General features: G+C 42.3%; 1 protein-coding gene across 3 annotated transcripts in view; it reads left to right on the top strand.

Annotated features, from left to right (window-relative positions):
• The window catches only part of SEPTIN10 (septin 10), a 62149-nt gene that overhangs the window by 1488 nt on the left and 47671 nt on the right, over positions 1 to 12990 (top strand). For 2 of the 3 annotated variants that reach the window (XM_082641967.1, XM_082641968.1), the window contains exon 2: positions 10970 to 11122. The exons of the other annotated variant lie outside the window; for it this stretch is intronic. In XM_082641967.1, coding sequence (XP_082498093.1) covers positions 10970 to 11122 — 153 coding nt within the window. The remainder of the gene's footprint in view (positions 1 to 10969; positions 11123 to 12990) is intronic. 3 annotated transcript variants of the gene reach the window in all.

Here is a 12990-nt window from a genome sequence, read left to right as displayed (position 1 = left end):
TTTTAATTGCTGAGTAGTATTCCGGGGGTGGATATACCACACTTTGTTTGAAGGACACCTAGGTTGTTTCCAGTGTTGGGCTGGTATGAATAAAGCTGCTTTAGTAATGTAACATGAGGAAGACGTAAGTCGTCAGTTCTCTGGGATTCACATGACAGTTGCATGTTTAGTTTCATAAGAAACTGCCAAACTCTTTCCCAGCGTTTCTGCACCGTTTTTCATTCCCATCAGCAATGTATGCAAGATCAGTTTCTCCACATCCTCCCCAGCGCTTGGTGCTCCTGTTTTTTCATTTAGACCTTCTGATAGGTATGTAATGATATATTGGCGTTTTAACTTGCATTTTTCTAATGGCTAGTGATGTTAAACATCTTTTCATGTGCTTGTTTGCCATCTGTATATTCTCTTCAGTGAAATGTCTCTTCATTTCTTTTGCACATTGTCTAATTGGATTTTTTTTTACTGCTGATTTTAGACGTTTTTAAAATATATATTCTAGACACCAGTCCTTGCTATGTGGTTTGCAAATGTTTTTTCTCATTCTTTGTGGGTTTTTTTTCATCCTCTTAAAGAACCTTTTGCAGAGCAAACATTTTTAAAAGTTTTAATAACATCCATTTTATCAGTTTTTCGTTATAGGGATTGTACCTTTGTGTCAAGTCTAAGAATCCATTGCCTAACTCAGAATACCAAAGGTTTTCTCTAAATTTTTTCCTAACAGTTTTATAGTTTGTTTTACATCTAAACCTGTGACCCATTTTGAGTTAATTTTTGTATAAGATACAAGACTTAGGTCAAGGGTCATTTTTGGCTTATGGATGCTCCAGCATTTGTTGAAAAGGCTGTCTATCCTCTCTTGAATTGCTTTTGCACTTCTGTCAAAAATCAGTTGAGCGTGTTTCTGTGGATCTCTTTCTGGCATCTCTGTTAGCATGCAGTCTTGATTCCTGTAGCTATATAAATAAGTCTTGAAATAGAGTCGACTGATTCTTCTCACTTTATTCTTATATTTCAAAAAATTTTTTGGCTATTCTAGTTTCTTTGCCTTTCATTATAAATTTTAGAATAGTCTTGTCTACCTACAAAGAATTTTGCTGGGATTTTGATAGATATTACATTAAGTCTACATATTAGTTTACGGAGAGGGACTTTTAAACTTACAAATTTAAATTCCTTAATAGTTATCTGGCTATTCATGTTATTTCACACTGGGTGAGTTGTGATGGTGTGTGGTTTTGTGATCCATTCCTTCCAAGTTGTCAAATTTCTGTATATAGAGTTGTTCATAATATTATCTTATTATCCTTTTGATTTCTTCAGTCTAGTGATAGTGCCTGTTTCATTCCTGATATTGGTAATTTGCATCTTCTGCCTTTCTTTGTCAGTCTTGCTAGAAGTTTGTCAATTTCATTGATCTTTTCAAAGAACTATTTGTTTCATTGGTTTTTCTCTATTATTTTTGTATTTTCAATAAACTGATTACTGGTCTTCTCTTTATTTCCTTTGCTTGCTTTTGGTTTATTTTGCTCTTCTTTTTCTGAGTTCTTGAGGGGAGACCTTAGATCACTGATTTGAGACTTTTCCTCCTTTCTAATATACGCACGTGGTGTTAATGAATTTCCCTCTCAGCAAGGCTTTAGCTGTGTTCCACAGATTTTAGCATGTTGTATTTTCATTTTCATTCTACCTTTAGGTTTTAAAGAGCTCTGTGTTAAATCTCACTTGAAACTCTTCAGATTTTCAGACCTTTTTTTTACATAGAAGAGGACATTAAGACTCAAAGATATGTTGTACAACACAGGGAGTATAGCCAGTATTTTGTAATAACTGTAACTGGAAACTGACCTTCAAAGGTTGTATTAAAAAGACTCAGGGAGGTTTAGTGCATGCTCAAGGAATCACAGCTAGTGATGATGAGGTCTGCTTTTGGCCATATTGTGCCTGCCACTGTCTCCACATGTCCCCCATTAGTAATTGCATAAGTTTTATGATTCAAGAGATCTTGACTGTATAGTTATTTATTGCTGACTCTGATAGTGGATGTTGTAATGATGTTGACAGGTGTCTTTCCAAGGACGGGATACTTTTAGACCATGTGTTTGGAGCATCTGTTTTGAGAAACATGGTGACCATATTCTCTCAGGAGCCATGACTGACTACATTCTAGAATTTTCATATTTCTTTCAGTCTGCTTTTCTGACACTAGAAAAATTTAAATTATGGAATAACTAAATTGTTGGGGCAAATTTAAAAAAATGAACCGGGTATTGAGACTACAAAAGGAAGGTAGAGTCAAACAGAGCATGTGAAAGGTTTTTGAAATGCAGCCTTTGGGAGAAATGAAGTGAAGGAAAATGAACCTAGGTGTCAGAATTTCACTCCCATTTCTTTGTGTTACAAGGGAAGATGCCTGGAGACGCAAGTAAGCGGAAGTGGCAGCTGTGCCATATGAACATGGAGGGCTGAGGCTGTGGAACCTCTGTTAGGGGAGAGGGATAAAGATACACCCTCTCAGCCGTGTTCCATTTAAGGCCATCGGGAATCTTTTCCTGTTGAAACAATCCTAAATACTCGGACATCTAGGCCAGAGACAAGTGACAGATGGAAATGTAAGCACATGGCAGTTTAGTAGAGGTTGCATGGTAATCATTTAGTTCACAAAGGATGTGTTTCAGAAATGCTTATTACCAGAAGTAGAAATTATATAGGAGGAATAGGGTTGTTTTCTGGGATGTCAGACCTGAGTAAAACAACTGAAGCAAGTATTAAAATTATGACATATGCTGAAAAAATAAAATATGCATCGTGAGGCATAAGAAGGAGTTAAGGTTGGGGGAAAGGAGAAGAGGCAGTTTCTGTTTGAGACGTGTGTGTGGGAGGGACCGGGAGGACGGGCTGGCCCTGCAGGTTCCTGCCAGGTGTGATGGGGTCCCCGGCCCCTCCAAGCCAGTTTCAGGCAGCGTAGCGTCACACAACCACAGGGCTTACCAAAGATGAGGTGCAAGAACTGTGGGACGTCGTCTCTGGTCTCCTTTCCCTCTCCTCTGAAGAACCGGATCAAGGTTTTCCTGCCCTCTATTTGGACCATGTTTATGGAGACAGTGAGGAGTCCTTTTGTTCTTATTAGACAGTGTGATTGATATGTGTAGGAAGAGGCCATAAGTAATGAAATGCTAGGTAGAGAGTATATTGATGGATACCATAAATGTTTTGTGAGTGGTCTGTACTTGTTTTTTCATGGACAAATGTAAGTTGTGCACAGTGATATTTTCGCTTAGTTGAGTGTATACTCTTTCACTGGACTATTACTTTGCGTTATTAATTAAGCCAGGATTGCTTGAATGATTTTCAAACATTAAAAGATGTCTTTGTTATAAAGGAGCTTTGTTTTAAGATGAGTTGTTAACTGGGGCCGTCCTGTATGTGTAAGTGGGAAATTGTCCTCATTGGCAAATTGGTAGCTAGGATGCTCAGTCTGCAGGGCAGTGACTCAGGGCTTCAGAAACAAAGGCATTGAGTGTCCCCACCAAGTCTCCTCTTGTGAAAGTATAACTAGCTTAGGGAAGGTTAGTCAGAGGTCACTTTCCTAACCCCTGGTGAGATCTCGGGAACGGAGAAAGGAATTTGATTAGCAGTGAAAACGGGCAGTTGATTTAGGACCAACCTGGGTGAAGAGAGTGGAGCGCAGGGCAGCGTGGAGAGGGCTGCGGAGGGAGGTGGGAAATGCTGCATGCAAACGTGGCCTGTTTCAGTCTTTGTCTAGAGCAGTAATTATCATTTTTCATTATTGCCCTTTCTGGAGAAAAATGAAATTTAAGTCAAATTTAGTTAATTCATAACATTTAATTAGTCTTATTAAATTAATTGATCCAATTAATTAAGTTTTCCCTAATGAGAGGAATTCAGTACTAAAGAATAAATTTTTTCAGATAGGGTTGATTGAGCTTTGGAGGTCCACAAACCACTGATTTTTTTTTTTTTTTGGTCCCCAAAGAACCAATTTCTACCACCTTTGTGGTGGGGGGGATACCCCCATTGAGAAGGCATGATCTAGAGTTAGTTTTTCTAGGAATAGGGCGACAGGTGTACTTTGTCTGCTGATGGATTTGAAAACTTAGTCTAAGACTGTAAATCGTCTGTACAATATGGGTTAAATAAGGCATTTGTGAACCTACTCAGGACCTTAACCATAATGTTGTTTCATGGAAACTGTATTCTAGATCCAAAAAGCTTACTAAAATGAACTTTTGGAAAATACAACCTATATGTGAGATGGTGGTTTGTGCTAGCTTTAAATTTATATAAAGAGTGAGGCCTTTTTGCCAAAACTCAATATTGAGCTTAGTATTAAAGGAAGAGATGGCCATGGATTAGCAGAGAAGTAACATTTTAGGCAGGAAGAAGATTGTTCATCTCAGACTCAGCCTATATACTCAATCTTAAAATATCACGAGATGCCTTTGAATTGTATTTGCCAATCACGAAAAAAATAGCTTTAAAATTTAATGTATATTTTTTAAAAACTAAAGGAAACTTTAACCATTATTTTCAACTTCTTTAGATGAATCATTACTTTTTTAGTGGTCTGGTAATCTCTAAAGATCTTTGCAAACACTAAAGTATTCAAGGTATATTTTTGTATGGGACACCACTGGGGTAACTGAATGCTCCCCGTGCTAACATGCGTTCACTGGGGCAAGTGCTTGACTTGCATTATCACATTTCTCCTCCCGACTCCATGAGCTGAGTACTGTTATCTCCGTTTTGGGGGTTGAGGGTTAACTCTCTCAAAATTTGTTAACAGACTGTCTCTTGTTTTGCTCCTGTTTGTGCTGGTGCCTCTTTGGCCCGGGCCCTGGCACATGGCTTTGGCAGTTGCTTAGTGCTCCCAACCTTTGTATCTCTTGCAACCATAAGCAGTTAGCTCCAGCAGCCCTCTTTTCTAATTTTATTTATTTATTTTTTTTAATTTATTTATTTTTGGTTGTGTTGGGTCTTCGTTTCTGCGCAAGGCCTTTCTCTAGTTGTGGCGAGCGGGGGCCACTCTTCATCGCGGTGCGCGGGCCTCTCGCTATCGTGGTCTCTCTTGTTGCGGAGCACAGGCTCCAGATGCACAGGCTCAGTAGTTGTGGCTCACGGGCCCAGTTGCTCCGCGGCATGTGGGATCTTCCCAGACCAGGGCTCGAACCCGTGTCCCCTGCATTGGCAGGCGGATTCTCAACCACTGTGCCACCAGGGAAGCCCCTATTTTTATTTTTTATTTAATTATTTTTGGTTGCATTGGGTCTTCGTTGCTGCGCGCAGGCTTTCTCTAGTTGTGGAGAGCGGGGGCTACTCTTCGTTGCGATGCAGGGGCTTCTCTTGTTGCGGAGCACGGGCTCCAGGCGCGCGGGCTTCAGTAGTTGGGGCATGCAGGCTCAGTAGTTGTGGCTTGCGGGCCCTAGAGCGCAGGCTCAGTAGTTGTGGCACACAGGCTTAGTTGCTCCGCGGCATGTGGGATCTTCCCGGACCAGGGCTCGAATCTGTGTCCTCTGCACTGGCAGGCGGATTCTTAACCACTGCGCCACCAGGGAAGTCCCAGCAGCCTTCTTAAGCCATACATTTACACTGATGTCATGTTAACCCTTCTCTCTTGTGACCTTGGTCATTGAGACAATTTCTAGGGGCTCTCTGTTTCGGGAAAAGATAGGCTGCTTGTCATATAGTAACAGAGATTCTGTTGTGTGAAAAAGAATTATAATTTACAGTTTCCACGTGACTGAGAGCCAAAAGAACCTAATACTTAATTGTAATTTAAACAATTGGAGAGAATATTTTATTCTCATTGCATATTTGCATATTTTGTTGAATATTTTCTTTTTTATTGCTTCTCACAAATAATCATACATGTATCATCTAAATCATTTAGTTTGTCTTCAGATATTCTGTTTTTGTTATCTACTGCTTTCCCATGTATTGATTACTTACTTTGACTTTAAAATTTTTGTTATATCTTTAAGAATTAACTTTTTTATTAAGCTATAATTTATGCACAGTGGAATTTACTTTTTTAGTACAAAGTTTCATGAGTTCTGATGAATACATACAGTCATGTAACCACAGCCACAATGAAAAATAGAGAACTGTTCCAGCATCCTCCACCCCACATTCCTTGGTGCTTCTTTGCAGTTCTTCTAGTCTCTATCACTTTTCTGCCCCTATTGCTTTGCCTTTGCCAGAGCATCATGCATATGGGCTTCTCATAGCCTTTGAGCTGGCTTCTTTAGCTAAGAGCAGTGCCTGTGAGGTTCATCCATCACGTTGCTCATGTCCCTCTATTGCCAAGTGCTATTCTATTGTGTGGATGGGCCACAGTTTAGTTTGTTCATCCATTTTCCAGTTGAAGAACATCTGCGCTGTTTCCAGTTTTTAATAAAGTTACTACATACATACATTCACATACAGGTTTTTATTTGAATAATAGTTTTCATTGTACTGGGGTTGATATCTAGGAGTAGGATTGCTGAGTATAAGTGTGCGTGTGGTTTTTTTTTTTTGGCTATGTTGGGTCTTTGTTGCTGCGCGCAGGCTTTCTCTAGTTGCAGCGAGCGGGGGCTACTCTTCATTGCGGTGCACGGGCTTCTCATTGCGGCGGCTTCTCTTGTTGCGGAGCACGGGCTCTAGGTGCGCAGGCTCAGTAGTTGTGGCGCGCGGGCTCAGTAGTTGTGGTTTGCGGGCTCTAGAGCGCAGGCTCAGTAGTTGTGGCGCACAGGCTTAGTTGCTCCGTGGCATGTGGGATCTTCCTGGACCAGGGATTGAACCCGTGTCCCCTGCACTGGCAGGCGGATTCTTAACCACCGCGCCACCAGGGAAGCCCGGTAAGTGTGTTTTAACCTTATAAACTGCCAAACTGTTTCTCAAACTGTTTGTGCCAAAATTTGCATTCCCACTAACAATGGTTCTGCATCCTTGCCAGATAGTTTTTTTTTTTAAGTCATTCTGATGGGTATGTAGTGATACCTTGTATTTTAATTTACATTTGTCTGATGACTAATGATGTTGAGCCTCTTGTCATGTGCTTATTTGCCATCCCTATATCTTTGGTGAAGCATCTGTTCCAATTTTTTCCTGTTTTTTTTAAATTGAGTCATTGTCTTTTGAGTTGTACAAGTTTTTAAAAATATATAGATATTTCTGACATAAGTTCTTCATGAGATAAATGATTTACAAATCTTTTATCCAAGTATGCGTCTTGTTTTTTCATTCTCTTAACAGTGTGTTTTGAAGAGCAGAAGTTTTTTAGTTTATTAGGTTCAGTTTATCATTTTTCTCTTGTGGATCATGCTTTTGGTATTGTAGCTAGGAAACCTTTGCCTTCTTCAGACAGAAGCTCCTTGACTGGAGAGGAGGAGCCTCTGTGGGGGACGTAGGGCGGAGGGGACCGGCGGCGGGGGGCTGTGTGTGGAAGCTTCCTGTGGTTCATGGACACCTGGCAGCACAGAGCCCCGAGGGGAGGTGGTCACCACTCCCCATCATTCGCTCTCATCCTGGAAAGTTCCGGGCTTTGACTCTCACGGGCCTGGCATACTGTATGCTCACCGCCTCTGTTCAGCCACCTCTGAAACGCCTCCTGCCGCAGGGCCTGATGGATCTCCAGCGAGTGACCTGTGTGATCGCAGCCCATTTCAGCCTCCTGCCTCCTCTCCTTCAGTGTCCTGCTCTCCACCCTACTTTAGCCTCACCTTCTGGTAGGGAGCACCTTGACCTTGTCATCCATAAGAGCACCCCTGAGATCTCAGTCTGACCACACCTCCCCTCTTCCTGTTCACCCCACCAGGTGCTCCCGGTCCCACGGTTCTCTGATCCCGCCGCCTTTCCCTTCCCCTCACATCCTCCACGCCCTCTTGTCCCTTCGTGGCACGTCTCAGCCACCTCTCTCGCTTCATCATTCTCCCCCGGCAAACCCACGCCGCCTGCAGTCAAGCGGTGCCGGACTCCGCTCCTGCGTCCTCACAGCCGAATGCGATGGAGGAGCATTGTGCTGAGTGGTCTTCCTTCATGTCGTGACCACTCAGCTCAAGAGGCCTTGATGCTGCCGACAGACTGTACCGCATGTTCCTCGTTTATTCACCGTCTCATCTTTCTAGGTCGACGGTTGGCAAACATTTTCTTTAATGGGTCAAATAGTAAACATTTTTGGCTTTGCGAGCCATGTGGTCTCTGTGTACATTGTGTCCTGAAAGCAGCCGCACACGGTCGGTCAAGGAATGGGGGTGGTACTCGTTCTCTTCCAGTGCTTTCTTCCAGGACTCCATACTTCTCCGGATTTCTTTCACCCTCTTTGACTGTTCCTTCTCAGTCAGTTGGACTGATTACTCCCAGTGCCCCAAACTTGAAGTGTCAGAGTCCCCCCAGGGCTCAGTTCTGGGAGCCCTCTCTTTTCTAAGCACCTTCACTCCCAGGGTGACTCACCTCGTCCCACAGCGCTGAGGACTTGCCGTGTATGGATGACGTCACAATTGTTACCTCCAGTCCGGGTATCTCTGCTCTGTCCACTTGAGCATCCTACTGCCTACTCGGGACCTTCACTTGAGTGTCCAGCAGGCATCTCCAGTTCCAAGGAGAGCCGCCTTCCCTAACCCCTCCTTCTGCAGTCTTCCCAGTTCCAGGAAGGGAAGCTCCCTCCTCCCCGTTGTTCAAGCCCAGAACTTTGGAACCGTTCTCCACATGACTCCACATTCTACACTGAGCCTTCAGCAAGTTCCGTTGGCTCTGCTGTCGAGGTGGATCCAGAATGTGCCCACGTCTCACCTCTTCCACCACTAACAGACTGCCATGGGTTAATGCAGTAGCCTTGCACCTTGTCTCCTTGCTTCTGCCTTGCCATCCTTCAGTGTCCTCTCAACACAGTAGCTGTAATGAATCTTTTACTACAAAGATAACTCACGTCCCTTTATGCTAAAAGCCCTTCAAAGCCAAGTTCTTCAGTACGCCGTGGGAACCCTGTGAGGTCCGGCGCCACTTTGCCTCTCTCTCCCTCTGCTGCTTCGCCTGCTCGCTCTTCCGGGAACCCAAGAGCGCACACAGCTGCCACATCTTTGCAGGTGTCCATTCCCTCTGCCAGGAACGCTCTTCCTCCAGGCGCCCCTTCACCGCTCCGCTCCCTGTGCTCCTTCCGGCCTTCGCTGAGCTGCCGTCTCCCTATAACCACCCTGCTCAGAGCGGTGCCCCTGAGCCATGCCTCCTCCTCATTTCCTATACCCATCCCCCTTTGCTGCCTTATTGTTCTGTGCTGCACTTATTATTCTCTGTTATCACGTCAGAGCATGTGTTTCACTTTGATTTCTGCCTTTCTTCCCCTAACTGGAATGGAAGCTCCATAATGACTTAATGTTTTTTCTTCTATTTTACTAAGTTATTCATCCCCAGGGCCTCGGACAGTTCCTGGAATATAGAAGGCACTCAATTCATATCTCTTAAATAAATGCGTTTTTATAGATATTTGAGGAAGACATATTCTTTTTTCTACATTAGTCTTTGTTAAATTCACATAAGTAATAATATTAATGGATATCAAGAAAAGGAAATATTCTCCTCCCTTTAGAATCAGACTCTATACATGCTTGCTCATATGTATAAATAATTTTTACTTGTAACCATGGTGTCAACAAAATCTTATATTCTTTTTTTGCCAGTTAATATCACATATAATTTCTCTTTTCATAATTATTGCTTCTAATCTTTGTAAAAATATTCCCTGTAGCCAATATTTCAGTATAGACTCTTAGTATATGCAACTTTATCCTTCCTTTTGAAGATTTATCTTTTTCTGACTTACAAGAATGGGATAATAACTTCTAAACTATTACTAGGAATATAGTACTAAGTAGTATAGTATTAACCATGTTCTGTCTGAAAAGTAAACCTGACTGGCTTGGTGAGCTGGGCTGGATTTTTAGTGCTCTCATCTATGTGGAAGAGTACAAGTCTTATGGAATCAGGGGACACTTTAAGAGAAATGGGAACTACCGCTGTATTTGTTTTTAATAACCCTGTAAAAATTACCCTAGATTTATTTTACACTTGACTGAAGATTCCAGTGATTAGGTGGAAGCTCCTTGAGGGATCCGGGGCTGTAGGAACCTTAAACTCAAATTTTCTTTCCTGCTAAGCACTGCGGCCTATCAGTTTACCTTTGTCTGAAAGGCATGGAGGTGCTCCTGGCCTCACTGGGAGGCTGAGGGAATGTCCCGCCCTGCTGCCTTCTGCTGTCCTCCTCGCACTTAAACTGAAGCCGCCTTAGGTTACACTGCGCTTACTGCAGCTTCCAGCCACGCCAGGGGTGCACTCATGCTTCTGCACACATTGACTCCTTTACGTCCTTTTCTCCTTTGCTAGGAAAATTCCTATTTCTCCCTCAAGGCTCAGCTCAAGCCTTTTCTTGGCAGTGCCATTTCTAACCGTGCAGGGGTCATTTCACCACGAGCCACTCCTGTGCCCTGTCCATAGTTGTACGCACATCTCCTACCTGTGCTCAAATTCAAACCGCAAAGATATGACTTATTCACCTTTGAGCCTCAATGCCTGGGGTCCTGAAAATGTAGGTCTTTTAGTAAATACTGTGTATATTTGTGGAATAAATGAAAAGCAATGTATATTGATAGACTTCCCACTTATTCCTCAGTATTCTTTTCTTCCCCAAATGTTCCTTGTCAATTTTAAGTCCTTTAAATGAGTTCTTCTGCCTTCCCCTGTCCTAAGTAATTGACTTCTCAACTTTGATAGGCTTGTCACCTAGGCTGCCTGGGACATACTTCCTCTCCCTGGAATGCAAACCATCTACTTTTCATTTAAATAAGCCTTTCCATATCAACTAGGTGTGGTTGTGTTGTGTCTTTCCTTAATCCACCTTGTCTGTACTTGCAGTTTCCCATGACTCATCCTTCATTCTCCATCACATCACATACTTTTCCTCATTGCTTGCTCACAGGTCATACATTCTGAGTTGAAAGCGATATTAGAAGATCAGAGCAGGAACTGGCGCCACAGTTGGCCCGGGTCAGCAGCTGAATCCTTCCCGGGCAGCCCATCCTGTCTTGTTAGACACCTTGAGACCTTCAGAAGTTTCTCTTTGTTGTGTCAGGTCAGCTTCTCTAGTTCATTCATGGGTCCTGCTTTTTCCCTTGGGAGATTCATCTCCATGAGACAGACTATAGATGTTTGAATATGCTTTGCTGTCCCCTGATGCTGCAACAGGCCAACAACATTGGGGAAAAGTACCTCACACAGAACTAGAAAGTAATTTTTAGAAGGCTTAAAAACTTCTGTGTAAGACATGAAGCCATAAGAGAACTCAGAAAAAAATTAGATTCATGTTTTTCAAAAACTTGGAGTGTGGAAAGATTTTCTAAGCTTTACATTTAAGGAAGAATCCATAATAGAAAAGATTGATAGATTGAGCTCTATGGAAACAGAGATCAGTGACAAATCCAGAAAAGACATTTGTAATACACATGACAAGCATGGAGTTACATCCAACAGCTCTCGTTAATAAAAAAGGAATACCCTAATAGGCAAATGGGAAAACGTGAACTGGTGATGAATGAAAATATACTATGTACTTTTTAGGCCAGTTACCTGAAAAAAAATGTTCAGAATACCAGAAATCAAATTAAGATTTCAGTTTTTACCTAACAGATTGACACTTAAAAATTGTTAACACCTGTATTGATGACTATATAATGGAATGATACTTTATTTTTATACTGATTTTGGAAATGTTAAGTTTGGCAATATGTTTATACCTCTGACCAGTAATTACAGTCTAGGGATTTCTTGTGAGAAAACTTATCAGATAGATGTACACAGTGATCGATGGTTGTACAGGTGTGTGTGGGATCCTCAAGGAAGAGCCAGGAGTGTTAGAGATTGACTGAGGGGGTGGGGCCTGGGGCGGGGGAGGGTAACGCCCTGGAGGAGAAAGGGGAGGAAGCAGAATCCACAGAGAGACCCTCAGAGGCCATGCGGATCCGGCAGAGTCTGCACCAGCCCAGTGCCTGCCAGGGCAGCCTGCGCGGGGCAGAAGAGCCCAGGTCCTGACACCGCACCGCGCTCAGGCCTCGGTTAGGGCTGCCTGGGAAGGCGTGGTGTGGGTCCAGTCCTACAGGCCCAGCTGCTGGAGACCATCAGCTCATTGCATCCTGTGTAGCCAGAGGGCAGTTCTTGTTGGAGGGACACCTGCGGGGCAGCCACCGAGGAGTGTTCATGGTAGTGTTATTAAAGTGACACAATTAGAAAGGGTGTTTTTTTTTCCTGTAATAAACATAAAATACTCCTTTTCTAATTAAGTGGGGGAAAGTAATTTCAAAATAAGATTGCATTTGTATCTGAAGCAGCTACATACACATTACTGTAAGGGTTTTTTTTGAGCTTAAAATCCCTAACTCTTTTTCATATGAATTACTATCAAGAATTTTCCAATCCTGATGATCTTTTGAGGCTGCATATGAGACTTTTTAGTTACCCTTTAACTTTTATGTTTATTGGAGACGGTGGTAAAATTGAAGTGATATTTTGATGGAACTTGGCCTACCCTAAACTGCCGTCAACCAAGACTGTCTTGGAGGGACAGGAGGCCAGCATGTTGCTTCTCGTGACAGTGCCCAGTCTTATTGATTCAATTGGATTGTTTCTTTTTTTCCCTGGTTGTAATTAGTATCCACTTCCAGAATCAGTTTCTGTATAATTTGAATAAGGTAATTTTACTACTTGTTTTTAGGAAACTTTTAGATGAGTATATTAACTTTATTTTTAAAGTTTACTTAAGCTGAAGATTTAATAAAATGATTTTAAATAATGCATCTGTGGAATCTTTCAAAGTATTGTTTTAAGCCAAAGAATGCGGATCTCTTGAAACCCATAAAATAGGCCCAGATAACTATTTTGACCTCTCTGCTCTTCATTCTCTTACTATTTTTTTTTTTTTTTTTTTTTTTTTTGGCCTAAAGAACT

This window comes from Mesoplodon mirus (genome assembly GCF_964341445.2).
Source record: "Mesoplodon mirus genome assembly, chromosome: 14".
Lineage (NCBI taxonomy): Eukaryota > Metazoa > Chordata > Mammalia > Artiodactyla > Ziphiidae > Mesoplodon > Mesoplodon mirus.
This window is presented reverse-complemented; position numbering and strand designations above follow the sequence as displayed.